This window comes from Fusarium fujikuroi, chromosome FFUJ_chr09 (genome assembly GCF_900079805.1).
Source record: "Fusarium fujikuroi IMI 58289 draft genome, chromosome FFUJ_chr09".
Taxonomy (NCBI): domain Eukaryota; kingdom Fungi; phylum Ascomycota; class Sordariomycetes; order Hypocreales; family Nectriaceae; genus Fusarium; species Fusarium fujikuroi.
The window spans coordinates 444,207-463,039 of record NC_036630.1 but is presented as its reverse complement, the minus strand read 5'-3'; the positions used below and the strand labels follow the sequence as shown (position 1 = coordinate 463,039).

Below are 18,833 nucleotides of genomic sequence, written 5' to 3'. Positions count from 1 at the left end.
GTATAAAACGAACTCAAGATCAATTATCATAAATACGCAAATGAACTGCATTCTCTGGTACATGTCATCAGTCTGTTATCCACCAGTCGTAGGCTTATCGTGTTATCCCTGACAGATCTAGAAATCGGACAGAAATTTATGGATGCCGCGAATAATTCCCCTGTTCCGTTTCGATTTCTCAAGCTCATCGTTGCTTCGACTCGATCTGTCACTTACATCCTCACGCGTCTCAGTACTCTGAGACCTTCGCGACCGAGACCGACGACGATGATGCGACTGCTTGTCATGGTCCTTGTAATGAGTAATGCCATCTCTCAGACCCCTCAAACTCTTGCCAAAGTGCTTAAGATTGTACAGATCCCTGATGAGCTGCTCGACCCAGTCTTGAGTTAGAAGCGCCTCCGTATGGTCACGAGGAGCATGCATGTTCTCCTGGATTGTCTTGACAAGCTCGAGATGCCTGTCTCTGTCATCTGTCAAACCCTTAAGCTTTATCTTGTTCACATCAACGTTTATTCTGTTGTCCTTTCCGTACTGGATCTTGCCTGTCTCAATCTTGATGAGTTGGTCGTAATACTTCTCAGTCGCATCATTAAAGGCATTGGCAGAATGCTCTCTCAGATATGCAACAAACTGCGCCGTGGCCTTTCGTAGCTGTTTCTGTTCACTTTTGTATTCCCTCTCAAGCTGTTGAACTCGCTCTATACCCTCTTGTCGTAGAGCCATATCGCTTGCGTTGTCTTGGAGGCGTCGCTCAACGTCTTTATCCTTGACCTTGACCTTGCTCTCGAGCAGTTCATAGAAGAAATGCATGTGCTCCTGCCAGCTATGCTTGCAACTTCTACAACTATTATCTCTGGTCTCCTTGAAAGCCTTGCATTTAATGAGTTCTGGGTGGCCCACGCACTCTTCGGTAACACCTGGTAGTCTGCAATCCTCGTGGCAAATTGACCTGTAGAATGGAACAACCTCGCCGTTGGAATTGGACTTGAACTCGCAGCAACGCTTATTCTTGCAGACAGTACGAGGCTTATCGAGCTTTGTAGGAACAACCTTGATCCTTTCCAGATGAAGCTTCTTTCGTAGTTCATCTCCCGTCAGGCGCATATCATTCAACTCTGCCCTCTTTTCTTCTAGAAGGCTCAAATTCTTTCTGATCTCCTGGGAAACCTCAACCATGGGAATCATCAAATGACCAAGCGCTTCGCGTGCGCCCTCCATGGTGAGAGTTTGCCTGATCTCATGTGGTCTGAGGTTGTCTATGTGCGAAAGAAGCCTTAAAGTTTCTGCTCTCGATCTATCCCAACTCTCGCGGGAGCTTCTCTCGCCTTGGCCTCTGACACCTTGAAAGTACGCAGCCAGGTAATGAAAGCTTTTCGCATCAAAGCTGTACGTGTTTGCGCGGCTTACTGTTAGGTCAACAGTTGTATTGACTTTCAGGAAGCGTTGAAGCGGCCCGAGAGCATCTCCTGGAGCATAGTTGGAGATAAGAGTATGTGTGAATCCAAAGACGACGTTTGCAACAGCACTGCGATGGAGATGGGACAATAGCTCCTCAAAGCAGAAATGAATGGTGGGGGTAAGACGTGCTTCATTAGTCTTTACTAGGATCAGTATTCCATGAAGCTCTTCATATTTTTTCAGAGTGTTCATGATGTCCTTGATGTTCTTGTTGTCTATTTCAGGACCTCGAGTGTCGCCGATACCTGGAGTATCGATTATGCGGTATTTGGTATTGTTATATGTCACTCTGTAAACCGATGTTCTCTGTGTCGCAGAATCACCGGTGGTACCGTCGTGTTCATGATCTCCAGAGCCAACGCGGATTGTCCGGTTCTCAAGTTCCTGATCTGGGTCTGAAGAGTTCCAGTGACTGACTGAAAAAGAACAAGGGACCTTGTACTCTATTTTTCGGGCTGATTTCGCCTCATCGAAACTCTCAAACGTCAAGAAATTGACGAAGGAATTGATGAAGGTTGACTTGCCAACACCAGTCTGTCCCAGAACCAGGATATTGCGGCAATCAGGTGTTTTCGATCTTGTCAAGAGTCGATAAAGTTCATCCGAGTGGTATCGATCAAAACCGCGCCCGTGGCTATCGCTATTGCATTTGAAGTCCCATGAGTCGTAAGCGGCTGAACCACAATCGCAGTAGATGCGGTCAGTCACTGTCGCAAACTCAAGAGGAGTGTCGCAATTGACGCAGGCCCATTCGCAACTCGAGTGAGAGTCACAAGATCTTCCGGGACAGGGGATCCTAACTGGACGGAGCTCGGCTGGTCTTTGTGTCTCAAAATCCATCTCGTCCGGATCGCAACGAGCGACACACCTCTGTGGCACTTGCTGGTGCCCGGATTGCCTGATCGGAAGCCTTCGTTCTGCTGACCTCTCTCGATACTCTGGAACTTCAATCACTGGCTTCGGCATCGTTCGTATTGGGCCAAAGATCGGGCCTTCCAACTCTCTGTACTCAGAGGGGGCATCGCAGTCGACTATAAACACCTGGTTGTGGTTTAGAGGGTTGTGAAGGAACTCCCTCAGAGCTGTGCATTGATCATTCCATGAACTTGAGCTCTTGAGCACGGCATTATTGAAGAGGAATTGGTATGGGGGAGGATCGTGAGACAGAGTGCGTTCGCTGATACAGGCGCCGTTGAAACCGATATATGTCGCTCCACTGTTGAGACTTTGCTCGATGAATCTGAGCTTGTCGCTTTGCTGACCAGCAATCATAGAGATCTGCCGGGCAGACGATTCGTGATCTGCATGTAGGTACTCGAGACGATGTTCATGCACCGTGCCATCTTTGATACCTGCTACAGTTCTCTGCAGTGTCATCTGGAGATCCTTCCGAGATGTTTCAAGCAAAACAATTGCTGCATCGACTTCGTCGATGTGACTTCTTGCAAGATATTGCTCCCGCCCCACGAGCGAGTGTCTGTACTCTTCAAGTTTCTCTGCACAAGCATTCCAATCATCAAAAAGAGTAAAGAAAGGGCCGATATTGGTGATGGCTCTCAGGGCTTGGCGAGGCCCCCCACCGGGCATTAGATGGCGGAGGACTTGTATGGGATGCAAGGTGTACTCCAACGGGTATCCTGCTTCGTCAGGAGTATGTGTAATCTGCTGGGGGCCCAGCTGGACAAACCTGCACATGACAGGCAGGGTTTCTTTGCCAATACCACGATCCCTCTGGATGTCAGTATAGAGCTTGAACTCATAGTCGAGCTCGAGTCGCTGGCTTGCCTGATCGTCGCTGAAGTCGAGCGAGTAAATGGAATTGACAATTGTGTTCAGCTCCATCAAGTCTCTCTGGAATGCGAGTTTCAGGGCTACTTTTTGACTTGGATATGATATACGGTGCTTCATGGTCAGAATGTTCTGAAGTCCCCATCTGACACTGGTGACCACATGGGTGCTGCGAGGATCTGGCGGGAGAAACATTGCTGGAGCCCCTCCAGTTCTATACGCCCCCCTATTTATGTCTAGAACATCTTTATATGTATTGAAGAAATGACGGACTGCGCCGCAGAGTGTATTCTCACCCGCTGTGCTGTCTTTCAGAAAGTTGGCAGATCTTTCGAGGTCGATTGAGCCAGATAGAATGCTTGCTGCGAGGTTGTCATCAACACGCATTGCTCTGAATCGACTCGCATGATCGGAACCTTCAGACATCCAGTTTTGGAGCTGGTTGGCGGGTGGGAGGATGCCTCGCAAGACAATTCCTCGTGGCAGATTCGGGGGCAAGATAGAAGACGGAAGGAATTGGTCAACCCGTGCATCATAAAGTGTGCCGATTGCGACCTTCTGGCCAAGTGCAGGTCTGATAATCTCAGCCATCTCGCCTCAAGGAAAGATGAAAGAATGTTGGGGTGAGTTGCTTGCGCCGGAAGAGTATAGAAGCGCTCGGAAGCTTGAGGAGAACCTCGCATCGTTCCCATAGCATCATAAATACTTCGATGAGGTCAAATTACCTGGCGGACTGGTCGCCAATCCTCTCGCCTAGATGCGCCTGCTCAAAGGACAAGGCATCCTGACCACTGTTGCGTGCAACATGACTACTGGAAGCCCGCTTGCCAGAAGGATACACCAAATTGACTGCCACACCGTTGGACGTCGCACCACGACTGGTGTTTGTCACCGAGATAAGGCCTTTTCGCAGGCTCCTAGTATAGGTGGCCGCTATTGGATCGTTCACCATCGAGGCAAGACGCCCATGGCCTATCTGGTGAGGTTTTTCGAAAGCTTAGGTGACGTCGAGGTCGATGGCATACGGGTTGAAAGACATTACACGGCAGTATCCTTTTGAGATTGTGACAGAGGGTCATGATCCACGATGAGTGCCTCTTTCAACGACGTGAAGACAACGTGACTGGCATTTTGAGTAGACATCGGAGATTAACGGCATATTGAAAGTGACAACCCCGTCAGACAGTTGTAGAAGCGTCCAAGCTGTCCTGCGAAATCCCAGTTGTGTAAATTGAGGTAGTAGTATTGCTAGATGATTCCGTGACGCTCCGTTGCGTTTCTTTCTCGAGGGCCGTGAACAAACACCTAGCAGAGCTTCTGTTCCATAAAATAGCCTGATGGACAAGTAGGAGTGACTGCATTTTGCTGGTAGTACGTGGGACACAAAACAGGAGCTGGAATAGAGTCCAGTTCACGCAGCCGTCCGACGCAGGCGCTGAAGGTTTTGGAAATTGCCCAAAAAATTAGCGATCTTCACTGGATTGGATGAATACATGCTCAGTCGGCTAAGCTATAACTAAAGAAAGGTAAAACTTGAGTCCAAGTTCATGTAGAGGGATCATCAGATTCCCAGTACCTATCTACCTATCCAAGAGGCCTCTTTGTCGTCTGTTTAATCGACAATCAGGTGGTCCTTTGGCAACGGAACCTGAAGCCGTGATCTCTTCATCATGACTCGTGGGCAGAGGCAGCATAATTGTAGAAGGGCGAATTATCTGAACTTCGCTTGCGTGGAAAGCGTGGGCCGATGCATTGATACATCGTCAGCCGGAACGGCGTGGTGTTGATGCAGATGTAGAGCCTGAGATCATCGCCTAATTTGTTGATGTTGTGCGTTTGTTAGCCTGAACAGAATGGAAAGAATTGACACAGTGGCCCTTCATCCGACGAGTGTTGTTGGTGTCGGCACCTCGCATCGTTTGTTGTTGACTTGCTTCCAAAATGAGCACAGGATCGAGGACGGTCATTACGCCATCCAGAACAACAATGAGCCCCCTTTACTGATGGATGTTACAAAGCAATAGACCGCCCAACACTTAACATTGGTCATGGCACACTTTTGCCGCCAAATAGCCTTTCTTTCTCCATTCACCATATACCTACACTGATCTTGACCAAACGATGTCATCATGAGTGCATTCGTGAAACCCTTCGTCACTTCCATCCTCTTCTTGGCCCAACACACGATATTGACATGGCTTCAAGTTTCAAAATCCTCCCTTCATCACAGGAAAATTGTCCGTTGGCGTCTACCTTACTTCGCCGGCGCCGTTGAAGCCATCATTTGACTTTTATTTAACGTCGAAGGCGCTGGTGCAACATCCAACGACAACGGTCAGTCGAGTGACGTGAAGGCTCAAAGGAAACTCCTCATTGTGTACATAACATACGGAGCCAGAAACCTTTCAAATGGCCCTGCACAATTGACCACATCAACCTCTATCTCTTGCAATTGGGCAGTCTCCCCGTCAGTAGGTGCATGTCGATCATGTCCCAACCTGATGAGTCAGCAACTTCCCCAGCGACCGACTTCGGCCGCGAATAGCCACACAAAACGGCAAACCCCACACCAACGTCAATTCGATCAAGGATTATTTTGTCGCATCTGAAATCCAAGCCCGCCAACAATCCCTTCTTCACGACCCCTCAACCGCCTCTACTACTCCCTACAGTGGTCAATTGGGCTCGCTCCCTATCGGAATCATGCTGTCCGCTACCTCCTCCGCCCTGCGCACCAGCGCTCGCCGCGTTGCCCCCCGAGCCGCCGCCGTCTCGACCCTCGTTGCGCCCGTGCCCAAGATCTCCCTCGGCCGAAGCTTCACTGTCGCACAGGCTCGATGCCTCTCTTCTACCGGCCGTTTGTCCTACGCTATCCAGACCAACCCTAATCCTCCTCTGGGTATGAAGAATGCTTCCAATGATTCTCCCTCAAGAATTGGCCTCATTGGAGCCCGTGGCTACACTGGTCAGGCTCTTATCGATCTTCTGAACGAGCACCCCATGATGGATCTCCGACATGTTTCTTCCCGTGAACTTCAGGGCCAGGAGTTGAAGGGCTACAGCAAGCGCAAGATCATCTATGAGAGTCTGTCCCCTGAGGAGGTTACCCAGCTGGATAAGGATGGCAAGGTGGATGCCTGGATTCTGGCGCTCCCCAATGCTGTCTGCCAGCCCTTCGTTGAGGCTCTCGGCGACAGCAAGAGCCTGATTGTCGATCTCTCCGCCGATTATCGTTTCGATGAGGACCAAAAGACCTGGAAGTACGGTCTTTGCGAGCTTCAGCCCAGAAGCCAGCTTGCCACAGCGACAAGAATCTCCAACCCTGGCTGCTATGCTACTGGCTCCCAGCTTGCTTTGGCTCCTATTGTTGAGCATCTCGGCGGCATTCCCAGCATTTTCGGTGTCAGTGGTTACAGCGGAGCTGGTACGTGACAACTCACGCGGACGCCGTGTCTTGCGCACACCAAAATGCAGGATAATCGAGACTTGGAAAGCTAACAGTGGAACAGGTACCAAGCCTTCTCCCAAGAACGACACCAACAACCTCAAGGACAACCTATTGCCCTGTAAGTGCAAAGAAATAAAACGCAAGAGAGAGGAAGCTGACTTGTAAAGACTCCCTCACAGGCCACATCCACGAGCGAGAGATTAGCCACCACCTCGGTACACCCGCTGCTTTCATGCCCCATGTGTAAGCCTGCTACCTCATCCACTAGGTCACCAAAGACTGACAATACAGCGCCTCCTGGTTCCGCGGTATTCACCTGACTGTCAACATTCCCCTGAACAAGGAGATGACATCTCGTGACATCCGCCAGATCTACCAGGACCGATACGCCGGCGAGAAGCTCGTCAAGGTTGTAGGCGAAGCTCCGTATGTACCCCCAAGCGCTGTGGTATCGCAATGAACTAACGTCGTACAGTGTTGTCAAGGCCATCCAGGACAAGCACCACGTTGAGATTGGTGGCTTTGCTGTCGACAGCACCGGCAAGCGCGTCGTTGTGTAAGTCTCTCCATCCCAGATCCGATGCATCTGCTAACTTGTTAAAGATGCGCCACCATCGACAACCTCCACAAGGGTGCCGCCACACAATGCCTCCGTAAGTCCCTTACCCAACTCCAGCACCACCTTTCTGACAATCTCACAGAGAACATGAACCTCGCACTCGGATATGATGAATACCAGGGAATCCCCATCTAAGCCACCAACAACACGGCGCATTTGTCGCTCCGATATCCACCATAGAGTACAAGTTCAACACTCCACAGAACAAGGGACGCGCCAATCTCGAAGCGGCCCAAGCAAAGTATTACATATCTGTACCAGAACTACAACCATAGCATGCTATACCAGTTGCGGAGAAGGGGAAAGCAAGCATATTTAGAACACTGTCACGTCTGGGGAAGAAGACGTTTTTTTGTTATGATACAAATACAATTCTAGATAGAGGCTGAATGATGATTAACAGCTACCTTTCCTGAACTCCGCGTATGTGGTCTCGATAAATGAAAGTCTAGATAAAATACATGATTGTAAGAGAAGCGTGGTGATACATAGTGAGAGTGGGTTATGTGCTCTTGGACTTCTTCTTGTCGTCAACCTTCTTGTCATCCTTTGAGCCCTTCTTCTTATCATCCTTCACCTTGGGTGTCTTGGTCGCATCATCACTACTCTTCGTCTTGGTAGTCTTTACCTTGGTAGTCTTGGTAGTCTTGGTAGTCTTCTTATCATCATCATCCCCGGAGTGCTTCGACTTGCTAGTCTTTTTGGCATCATCGCTGGTTTTTGTCTTGGTGCTATCTTCTTTCTTGGTCTTGGTTGTATTCTTGTCATCGTCTTTCTTCTTGTCGTCGTCCTCGTTCTTGCCGTTTTGCTTCTTGTTGTTAGTCTTGAAGTATTTGGTGTCATCCTCCTCCTCATCATCGCTGCCAGAGGTTTCTCCCTTCTTGAGAGTGCCAATCTTCGTGGCTGGACGATTGAAGATGGTGACTTCGGGGTCACCTTCAACACTATCATCGGAACTATCGTCACCATCGTCACCATCGTCACCGTCGTCGCGCCTGCCAAGGCCGCGGCGCGATGCACCACCGGTCTTGGGGTTGATGAAGCCAGCGACGACAGCGTTTGACTTTGTACCGGAAGAAGAAGAACCAGCGGGTGAAAACTTGATCTTAGTGTCGGCAGCGTTCTTGTTGCCAGTCTTGTCATCTGGTCGAAGAGCATAGCCAGCCTTGGGTGCACCGCCAGGAGGAAGGACCCAAGCTTCAGCACCCAACATGCCGCTGAGGCAGACTGTCAAAGCGAAAACAGGCTTCATTTTGAAGTTTTGAATGAAATGATATAGAGATAGGGGATAGAGCGAGTGTGTTTGAGTTGAAGTGTTTGTTGAACTGATCAAACCACAACCTTGCAAGACAGCAACCAGTACTTATACGTCAATCATAGGCACGATGTGCTGAGATCTTAGCAACGAATTGATCATCCTTTGGGAAAAGTTAATCACCAATGCAGGAACGCTGATCAGGGCCGGGACTTGGCATGAGGCTTGTCCGATAAAACACGGTACCTTATTTGGTTTTGGCCGCAAGAGTCTAGCCACAGGTGATCTAGGCAATCAAGTGCCTATGAACGCAGGAATGTTAATAGTTTACATACCAGCTATGTATGTGGCGCGGATCTGGGGTTAGTAGACAATGACAGTTAACTCTATTTAATGGCCGATCAGCGCCATGTAGACATTCCTATCCCCATTTTGACCGTTCCTGGAGTCTATTTACTGAATTATTTGTATTGTTTTAATGATTTCTCGATTAGGTTGGCTTCTTCCGATCCGCCACCATGAGCGAGGTGAGAGTTACGTTCCTGGGCTCTCAGGGTCTGGAATGTTAGGGACCACGCGGGGATGTTAGTTCGATTAGAGGATCTGGATCAGTGTTTTAGCTTGGGGATGACAAGTGGATTATTAATGAGACAGGAAGCCTTGTTGCACGTGGGCAAAGCTTGGTGTTGTGTTGTGCCAAGTAAGGGACCAAACGGGAGTGCCCGGAGTGTTTCTGCAGCGCGCAGTGGAATTACTTGGAGCTATTAAGTGCGAGGAGTCCAGAGACCCTGACAGATGATTAGTTCTTTAAGATAGCAGATAAACTACCCCGAATGCAAGCGACTTGTAAGGACAACTTGTTTGTGCTAGCACTCCTGCATATCATTTGGGAGAGGCAGCTTTGTAGATAGCCCGTCTTGAACTCGTCTATACCTAAGGCATTACTTTTAATATAGCATGATTGCAGCTGTTAGATATTTATGAAGCGGTAATGGAAACTCATTTGTAGAATGTCGTATGCCTTGCGGCCTACCATCCGGCCAAATTATGCGATGTTTGCGCTCTCATGGCCGCAACTTGGGCCAACATCAAGGCGCAGGCAATAAACGTAGCCAACGGCTTCCAGCAGCGGTTACATCTCGATTGCGATTGATGCAGATGAGTGAATTGTGTGAGTGGTCGCGCACATGCAGGAGGCCTTCCATGCTGTCATCAGAATAAAACAGAGCCTCGCCCGACCAAACTCATCAGCATCATCTCCTCCTTACATCAACACCACCGACGCAAAAAGCACCTTCATCAAAATGAATCCACTCACCTCCATTATTTCTTGCCTCACCGGCCAAGGCGCCCCAACTCAACCATCTCCCCAGGTCAGCGAGATCAACACAGACTCAAAGCTCATCACCGCTCAACCAGTCCCCTACTCTGACGACGCAGCCTCTCAATTCGTAACCATTCTACAAACCCACACGGGTACCCAAGCTCAACTTCACCACCGTCTTGACGAATTAGTTTCCACCACAGGCTGGACGGCAAGCCTCGCCGAAGCCATCGAGCGCAAGATCGAGAAGCTCTTAAAAGATGGCGCAGAGCTCGCCAAGCCCATGGCTGAAGCCGTAAAGAGAGCTACAAACACGGCTTTGGAGTTTGCGAAAGAACATCCTGTTTACGCTGGATTGATCGCAGCGGGTACGATTCTTGCTATTGGTGTTTTGGTGGAGTTTGAGCTCATTTGGGTGCTAAGAGCGCTGGGGTTTGATGAGATTGGGCCCAGAGCTGGTAAGTCATTTTGTTCGCGACTGTGATAGAAACAAAAGCTAACGATTCTTAGGGAGCTTTGCCGCAAGATGGATGAGTAGCCTTGAGAAGGTGCCCAAGGGATCGATCTACTCGTATCTTCAGAGGCTGGGGATGAAGATTGCTAAGTGAAGTCGGGGTTGGAGATGGAAACAATTTGAGCAATACCCGTAACTGCCACGTCGGTTCAGCGGAAGCATTTCCTTTTACTTATCAGTCAATTAGACCGACAGTCATTTCCAAATAAGCGACATTTGGTATTCAATTCATTGGCTGTGCTGAGAATATGGCTGTTTTGGCGCTGTTAAGCTTATTCCTTAGGCTTCATATCAGCTGTCAACCATGCTCTGTCTAGTCACTTTCAAGATGCTTCAATTACCCCGAAAACTGTCGTGAATGATGAAAAAGCGCCCTCCAAAGATCAAACCCCGGACATTCACACCCGAAGATCGGCGAGAGGCATTATCACGACATTATCCCCCTCGCCCCCTCCAAATTTACCCCGCCATTCAAAAGAACCCCTCCCCCACGTCTCCAAGTGCAACGTCGGGCTTGACCCGAGGTCTGTAGGAAAGTGTTTACATCATAAATATTATGTAAATAACCTCTTCTCCCTCAAGTTTCGTATTATTTTCTGTATTGCTCGTTGCTCTGTAAATTGCTGCCATGCCTCTGCCTACGTCGTCGATTTATGAGCCGCCTTCGGCTGGCTTCACTGGCTTTCCTTCAAGGAGGAGTGTTGTTCATAGCACGGAGGGTATTGTAGCGGCGCCGCAACCTCATGCTGCGAACTGTGGCCTTGAGATTTTGAGGGCTGGTGGTAATGCGGCTGTAAGTCAGTGTTCTTCATACCCATGGTTCAGTAGCTAACAGACATCAGGACGCAGCTGTCGCAGTTGGTATGATCATTGGACGACAACCGTGAACGAGGATTGAGACACTGATATGAAATAGCTGCCGGTCTGAATGTCACTGAACCCGTATCAACCGGTATCGGTGGTGACATGTTCCTCCTCTACTTCGACGCCGCCACAAAACAAGTCAAAAGTCTCAACGGCTCCGGCCGCTCAGGCTCAAAGCAGACCATCGAGAACATCCGCAAGAGCCTCAACATTCCTGATGGCAAAGTTGGCGAAATCCCAACTCATCACGTCCACGCTGCCACTGTTCCCGGCGCTGCAGCGGGCTGGGTCGATACCGTTGAGCGATTCGGCAGTGGAAAAGTCAGCTTGAGCCAGATCCTCGAGCCGGCTATTAAACTAGCTGAGAATGGATTCCCTCTTACTGAAATTGCTTCTCACTCTGTAAGTATACCTCTTGTGAGTGTGGGATTTTGACTGACTTGAGGTAGTGGCAAGCTCAAGAGAAGCTTCTTCGTGATGCATCGCCCAACTTTGCAGAGATGCTCAAGAAAGACCCCCCTGCGCAGGATGGCGTAAGAGCTCCTCGACCAGGTGAAGTCTTCAAGAATCCAACTCTCGCCCAAACATTTAGAGCTTTGGCGACGGAAGGTAAGAAGGGCTTTTACACCGGCCGTATCGCAGAGGAGATCGTCAAGGTGGTACAAGACCTCGGAGGATATCTCGAACTCGATGACTTGAAACACCATCTTGAAACCGGCACTCAAAACACCGAACCTATCTCTGTTAAGTTCCGCGGTCAGGGCCTAACGGACAAAGATCCCAATGGCGGTGTTGAGCTCTGGGAACATCCCCCCAACGGCCAGGGTATCGTCGCCCTAATGGCCCTGGGTATAATCGAACAGCTCGAGAAACAGGGAAAGATTCCAAGATTCACACCAGAAGATCATAACTCAACTGCCTATCTCCACGCTATTATCGAAGCGCTACGTCTCGGCTTCACAGATGCAAGCTGGTACGTCACCGACCCGGACACCACCAAAGTTCCCACCGCCGGCATGATCTCGCCCTCATACCTCGCCGAGCGCGCCAAGATCTTCTCTGCTTCAAAAGCACACGACGGTGTTCAGCCTGGAAATCCTGATTTCGTATCTCCTGCTCTCCAAAGCAGCGATACAGTTTACTTCACTGTTACTGATTCCGCCGGTAACGCTGCTTCATTCATCAACTCCAACTACGCTGGTTTCGGAACGGCAATTATTCCTAAGGGTTGTGGCTTCACACTTCAGAACCGCGGTGCGAATTTCTCGCTGGATGAGAAACATCCTAACAAGCTTGAGCCGAGAAAAAGACCTTATCACACGATCATTCCCGGGATGGCGACCAATATCAGTGATGGGTCCCTGCACTCTACATTTGGTGTAATGGGCGGATTCAACCAACCCCAAGGAACGATCCAAGTTTTACTCAATCAAGTTCTTTTCGGTCTGAACCCTCAACAGGCTCTTGATGCACCACGAATCTGCATTGGAGCCGGTATGCCGGACGAGGGCAACGTTTTGGACTGGACTGTTCATGTGGAGGAGGGTATTTCTGAAAAGACTGTTGAGGAGTTGAAGAAGTTGGGCCATAATGTTGTAGTGCTCAAGGGGTGGAAGAGAGCTATGTTTGGGCGCGGGCAGATTATTAGATATACTGTTGATCCGGATGGAACGCCGGTTTGGTCGGCTGGTAGTGATCCTAGGGCTGATGGTGCAGCATATCCTCAGTAAATACTTCTAGGTAACAAAAGCAAGACACCCCATTGCCATGATACAATGCTGGAAGTCACTATTATCAAGAGTCTCTATCTAAAAGATTGTGATCCGTTTCCTTTCCATCTTGGAAGGGTCAAGGTCTCCCGACTCGTCAGTGTACTTGCTCAAATCTCCGGACGTCGGCGGCATAAGAGGTTGTGTTGTCAGATTATAGCAAAGTACTGGTCCAACAATCCTGTATCCTCCCGAATATCTTCTTAATAGAAAGGGCTCGGATGAGCCGCAGAGGACCCAAAGTTCATCATCTTGTTGTACTGGAAATCTAGCCCCGAACAAAAAGTTATTCTTACCAGCAAAGATCTTTTGATGGCCGATGTCAAATCCCGAATCTAGAAATACAGCCCACACTTGTAACGCAGTAGTCTCCAATTCAGAGTGTACTGGATGTGGTACCTGGATGAATGACGCATCAGCGTACCCTACTTTGATATAGTGGGCAACGAACTTGCTACCATTCCAGTCGTTATTTGTCGTGTACAGCATAGGCTCAAGAGGATTGTTAACTTTGGTCCAGTCAACGACCCATGAAGGTAGCAACTCTCCCTGGCCAGAAGACGAGGGATCGCCGCGGCTTAGGTATGATAGGACGTCCAGGCTATCCTCGAATGTTATGATACGCTTCATTGTTTCCACCAGAAGCGTTTCAATGCCGTTTTTGGATGAATAGTCCGGTACTATTGCATAGCCAGCATGCGCGAGCCCGATCATAGAGTAGATGCGATCCCGTTCATCAGAAGAATGGCTGTTTTGCGTGTATACCAAAAGCCTTTTTAGGTCAAAGTTTCGATACCATTCTTTTTTCGCGAGAAAGACACTAAGGACCTTGGAAATTGAGTGAGAAATCTGGGCTCGCGTAGCCTGCGCACGCTTGAGCCTTTTCTTGACATATGTCCCACGGTATTTGTTTGGTTCCAAGAGTATCTCCAGCGTCGCTAAGCAGAGATCGCAAATCAGTCTCAGCATATCTGGGTAACCCACAGAGTGCAATCCATATAGGAACGTCGCTCTGGAAGACACCATGAACTCTTGAAAGACCCATGCTCTTCCCCACCATGGACTGCTCAGGACTTTGCAGAACTCGATCCAACCGTCTACAAACTCAGGCAGGCTCATGCATTGCCGCATCTTCAGTTGAAACGAAAAGTTTGCCTCGGGGCCCCGGGAGCGTCGCTGGTATTCTGGGGGAAACATGGCGTCGAGAAACAAATCTTCTCCAATGAATCGTTCCAGTTGGACAAGCCAGCGCATCCCATCTCCTCGCGTCTCAGCAACAGATAAACAGATAAGAGTCTCACTCGCACTCTCATAGATAGCTCTCATGAATCCAACTTGATGAGATCTCTCTGCCAGATTAGCCTGGTTGATACATATCTGATCCACCCAAAGCAAGAGATCCCGATGATACGTATGCGTCTTCCAATAGTGGCGAACTGTCTTCAAGGCGTGGTGCAGGTTGGCAAAAACATTGCATCTTGCCCCATTGACGATTATGGGTTTCGTATTGCGTGCATCGCCTGCGCAGTAAGATAATGCAAGATATTGCTTATGCACATCAGCGAGTTTCACGCTAGGTAGTAGTTCACATTCGATAAAGCCTGATTCCGAATTTGGCAGAATCTTGAGAAGGCGGATCTCTCTGTCACCCTCGTTGAGATCTTTGTAGTGTACCTTGGAGAGAAACTCGCTGTTTTCGGGAGTGCAGAAGATGTCGTGTCCTGGAGGCTCATTCGACGTGGTCGTCGATGCTGACTTTTCTTCTTTGTCCATGGAAAGGTTTGAATAAGTGTGCTGATACAGACTTATTCAATTAGTTTTTTGTTCAAACTTCTGGCTTATCTAAGATTCGGGGCCTCGGTTGCGATATTTAAATGGCATGTCAGAATGCCTTCTGAGGCGAAGCACACAAGGGCATCTCGTGATTGGATGACTGGGTTAAAACACCCGCATTGTAAGTCACGGTCAGCAGTTTCTCAAAACTTTGATCCTGCGTAATATACATGAGTTATCAATTTATAGCAATAGAACGAAGATCTTGACTCTGCCTTAAGAGTCAAGTGTCCGTGAGATGCACATCTGTATGCGGGTGACTGAACCACCACTCTTGCGACCCATTAACATCTATCACTAGTATGCTCAGAATACTGATTCAAAACTACAGTTCTCTTCTTTAAGTCTAAAATATGTATCATAACATGTCCCTAATCCTCTCCGCTTGGTGGCAACCGATTATCGTTTGGGAACACCGTATGTCATTTGGTATCGCAGTCACATACGATCAAGAAGGCTACTGCATTATCTTCAACCTCAAGATACATATTTCCACTGTCCCTTTATGATGATATGTGATATGCAATAAGATTTTAACTCAGTCTTGTGGTCAGGTGCGCAAACAGACTCCCACTGTGATGCCGTTTATCCGCCTCATGCTGTGGTCGCGCCACAAGCTGAAGTTCAACGGAGCCATATGCGTTACGATAAAACGTGACTACACCAAATCACATTCTTGATAGACATGAAATGTCATCTTTTGTATGCATGCGGTCAGAAGTCCATTCATCGAATCTTTCAGCTCGTCAAATAGGCTTTGTAGTGGGAATGTGGCTGGCTGGAGTGTGAATCTCCTCATTCTCGGGAGTCACAGGTCGCAAGTAGTGAGATATGGTAATAGATATAATACTCGGCAATACCACAGTTTGATACCATCGCAATTTTCTCATTTCTCGCATTCTATTATTGTTTCATTCGTTCGTATCCTTCGATTCTCCTTCAGATATTGCTCCTTCGACACTCAAACCATTTGCTGAACAAGAAATAATGGAATCAGAGACCGATTCAAAAAGTTGATTTGCTTATCTTGTCTATGAATTTGATAACAATAGTCTTGCTAACTTTGGATAGAGCCCGTTGGGACCATAGATTGGGTCTGCAACGAAGCCAAGAAAGCTATGTTGCCTTACGAGGAGAAGGGATTGATGAAAGTAGTTACTTACCAGCTTCCTGTTCCTTGTGGCGATTGCTCTGTACATCTTCTCATCGATGGGGATGGTCAAACACTGAGCGCTTTCATAATGGACGGCGGAAGAGATGCTCAAGGTCTCAAAGCTTGCGACGTAGTCCTTTCCGGACTCAAAATTATTACTCGAATCCACAATCTCAAGCCGCATTTTTTGAGAGTATGGGTTGTTACACATTGGGACAAGGACCACTACGAGGGAGTGCTCGAACTTCTCCAGTACGAAAAGCTACACCAAGAGCTAAACGAATATATACAAACGGACAACTTTATGCTCTATGGAGTAACAAGCAAAAAGGTCAGCGACCTGGTTAAGAAGGCCTTGGGAAGTCTCAACATCTTTCTGCCTAGGATACGCATTTACAGCTCTGTGGCAGGCAAGGAGTAAAATCATAGCGACCATAAAACTCGGGCTCGGCGTCATAGGGTGCAACTTCTTCGGCGAGGAGTTCAACAAATCTGGTGTCGGTTTCTGGTGTGTTGGTGGTGATGGCTATAGCTACGACACTGCCATCGACTTTAAGAGTCTCCCGACACCCCAATCTGACAAGAACACACCTAAAAAGCCCCAGTTGGTTTGCAAGAACAGCACGTATCCTACCCAGAATGAGAGATCCCTCATGGCTGCCACCATATGGCCCAATGCTGATCAGGCTAAACTGTGATTCTCCTATTTCTGTGCCGGTGATGGCAATGTTCTCCTTGAAAGAAACAGTATCTGTCCTAAAGTGTTCCAGGGTCGCCCAGTCAAGGCGTTCAAGTTAGATCATCACGGTTCATCGGGGGAGTTTTCTCAGGGCGAAATTTTGAAACTACTCAATCTGCATGGGCGTTTGATACTAACACCTGGACATCAATACGGGCACCCATGTAAGCGCTTCATACGACTAGTATGGTTCGAACACGGCTAACCGTCGATTAGGCTGGGTGTCCTGTTCCTAATTGGCTGCATCTACAATGAAGGCAACTCAAAGCATGACGGCAAGCTCTTATACACGACGCGCCTACCTTACTGGGTTGATGCTAGCAAGTTTGAAGAGTGGTGCAACACTGATATCAACCTCAGTGGCCGAATCTCTGGATTGTTTCGGTCTGGTGGGCCTCTTTCTAAGGAAACCAAGTTCCTGAGTGGCAATGAGTCCAAGAATGCTCTTGTGAAGATGTTTGAAGATTCTCAATCGCGTAAAAATGCCTTCTGGAGAGATCAACTCAAAAAACCACTACAAGAAGAAGACGACGAGGACGAAGAGGATGATCCTCCATATACTCATCAAGCTGCTCTCAAAGATTTCCTTCTCAACAAGCACTATAATGACAATGCGGGTCCGGATGACTCCATTCAAGCACGTGTCACAAGAGAGCTCGAGGCCTCTATCAAGGAGGGAACTGATTGGAAGTATAAGATGGATGACGAAAATGAGATGGATAGGGAGGCGCAGATAGACACGGAGCAGAAGGCGGACAAAGACAAGATGGATGAAGAGGTGAAGAAGGAGACGGTGAGGAAGGCGGGCAAAGACAAAGAGGCGGACAAGGAGAAGAATAAGAAGAAGAAGAAGAAGAAGAAGAAGAAGAAAGGCGAGAACGACAGGAACACCGACGACAAACAAAACGTGGTACAGGAATGTGTCAACATATGGAACACAATCTCAGAGCAAAGTATCAAGTAAGGTGAGGCACAGGCGAAGTACTACCGGTTACAGCTTATTTCAACGAGCCACAATGATATTGATGGAGCTGTCAAGGCTTTTGAATGGCCAGAAATGCCATTTCAATACAAACTGTAAGTAGAGTTGAGATAGCTAAACAGGACTTTCATAATACACGCATACAAAATTATCTACGCTTCATTGGCGATTTGTAATATCTGAAATAGTTCCGTATTTAAATCCTAGCGATCTGCTCTACTTTCTTTTGTCAAAAGGTCTCTGTTGTCCCAAGTTGTCCCATTTACATAGGACACCACATTGGAGTTACAAGGTCGAAGTTTGTTGTTTGCTAAATGCTGATTGCACTTTGGAACACTCACCTACTGAGACAGCCAAACATGCGCAAATATCCATGTTGCCTTTTCTGATAGATATTCCTGAGGCGGTTGATGGTCATTGTGTGACGGAGTGATTGTGAGAATGCCTCGTGAGGCTTAGCAGGCTGATGTTGATCTCATGATTGGATGCCTCGCATGCAGCAGGGGGGCGACCAACAGCATTTAACAGATCATGGCAGTCGATTCCAGGCAGTCATCAGCATCGCATTAATCGAAAGAAAATTTCTCCCAGCTATTTTCAAACTTCTATTGAGGTTCCACGTCCAGTCACTTCGTAGTTCTTGCTAAGCCTAGGACCACACCACTACCTCGTTACTGGCGGCATTAAAGCCGCGGCTAAGAGTTCAACCCCTATGCAATCTTCCGATGAATCACCTAGTAGTCCAATTATCCAATAGTAGACTCTAAAAGAAAGATGGGACTCAAGCCCAAGTCCGAACGCATATTTACCGCGTCAGACTAGGTCGAGCGGTATCTAGATACAGTTCCTGCTCGCACAGCGGCTCCAAGAACTGTGCGCATGTTTGCGGCACATATGTTTAGCTGTTTCGAAAAGTAGAACAATGCAGTTCTGTCCAACAAAACAGATAACGGATTAAGCAAGGGGCTTCGCACTGACTAGGGCTATTAGGCAGAATCACCACCGTGAAGGAGTAGGCCTCCGATGACGATCAAACCAAGATGAGTAGAATGTGAGAGAAATAATTCGAATACCTGTTTTTCGT

At 48.3% G+C, this 18,833-nt stretch overlaps 7 protein-coding genes; 4 read left to right on the top strand and 3 right to left on the bottom strand.

Annotated features, from left to right (window-relative positions):
- Positions 1–117: 117 nt before the first annotated feature.
- FFUJ_10030 (uncharacterized protein) lies at positions 118–3,840 on the bottom strand (the record flags this gene model as incomplete). Its single annotated transcript, XM_023568002.1, has 1 exon — positions 118–3,840. The coding sequence occupies one exon, from the start codon at positions 3,838–3,840 to the stop codon at positions 118–120; it is 3,723 nt and encodes a 1,240-aa protein (XP_023435364.1).
- Positions 3,841–5,952: 2,112 nt separating this feature from the next.
- Positions 5,953–7,451, top strand: FFUJ_10031 (probable acetylglutamate kinase/N-acetyl-gamma-glutamyl-phosphate reductase precursor (ARG-6); the record flags this gene model as incomplete). XM_023568001.1 has 7 exons in its annotated part: positions 5,953–6,673; positions 6,759–6,815; positions 6,865–6,940; positions 6,989–7,123; positions 7,173–7,253; positions 7,301–7,350; positions 7,399–7,451. 7 exons carry the CDS (start codon positions 5,953–5,955, stop codon positions 7,449–7,451), a joined length of 1,173 nt encoding a protein of 390 aa, XP_023435363.1.
- Positions 7,452–7,818: 367 nt separating this feature from the next.
- Positions 7,819–8,568, bottom strand: FFUJ_10032 (uncharacterized protein; the record flags this gene model as incomplete). The annotated part of the gene is made up of 1 exon (XM_023568000.1): positions 7,819–8,568. The coding sequence occupies one exon, from the start codon at positions 8,566–8,568 to the stop codon at positions 7,819–7,821; it is 750 nt and encodes a 249-aa protein (XP_023435362.1).
- A 1,307-nt stretch (positions 8,569–9,875) lies between these two features.
- On the top strand, positions 9,876–10,503 carry FFUJ_10033 (related to lincomycin-condensing protein lmbA; the record flags this gene model as incomplete). XM_023567999.1 has 2 exons in its annotated part: positions 9,876–10,353; positions 10,406–10,503. The coding sequence occupies 2 exons, from the start codon at positions 9,876–9,878 to the stop codon at positions 10,501–10,503; spliced, it is 576 nt and encodes a 191-aa protein (XP_023435361.1).
- A 534-nt stretch (positions 10,504–11,037) lies between these two features.
- On the top strand, positions 11,038–13,003 carry FFUJ_10034 (related to lincomycin-condensing protein lmbA; the record flags this gene model as incomplete). XM_023567998.1 has 4 exons in its annotated part: positions 11,038–11,202; positions 11,252–11,270; positions 11,326–11,675; positions 11,723–13,003. 4 exons carry the CDS (start codon positions 11,038–11,040, stop codon positions 13,001–13,003), a joined length of 1,815 nt encoding a protein of 604 aa, XP_023436172.1.
- Positions 13,004–13,081: 78 nt separating this feature from the next.
- Positions 13,082–14,815, bottom strand: FFUJ_10035 (uncharacterized protein; the record flags this gene model as incomplete). Its single annotated transcript, XM_023567996.1, has 1 exon — positions 13,082–14,815. One exon carries the CDS (start codon positions 14,813–14,815, stop codon positions 13,082–13,084), a length of 1,734 nt encoding a protein of 577 aa, XP_023435360.1.
- A 425-nt stretch (positions 14,816–15,240) lies between these two features.
- On the top strand, positions 15,241–17,731 carry FFUJ_10036 (uncharacterized protein; the record flags this gene model as incomplete). XM_023567995.1 has 4 exons in its annotated part: positions 15,241–15,292; positions 15,947–16,359; positions 16,439–16,722; positions 16,984–17,731. The coding sequence occupies 4 exons, from the start codon at positions 15,241–15,243 to the stop codon at positions 17,729–17,731; spliced, it is 1,497 nt and encodes a 498-aa protein (XP_023435359.1).
- Positions 17,732–18,833: the final 1,102 nt, after the last annotated feature.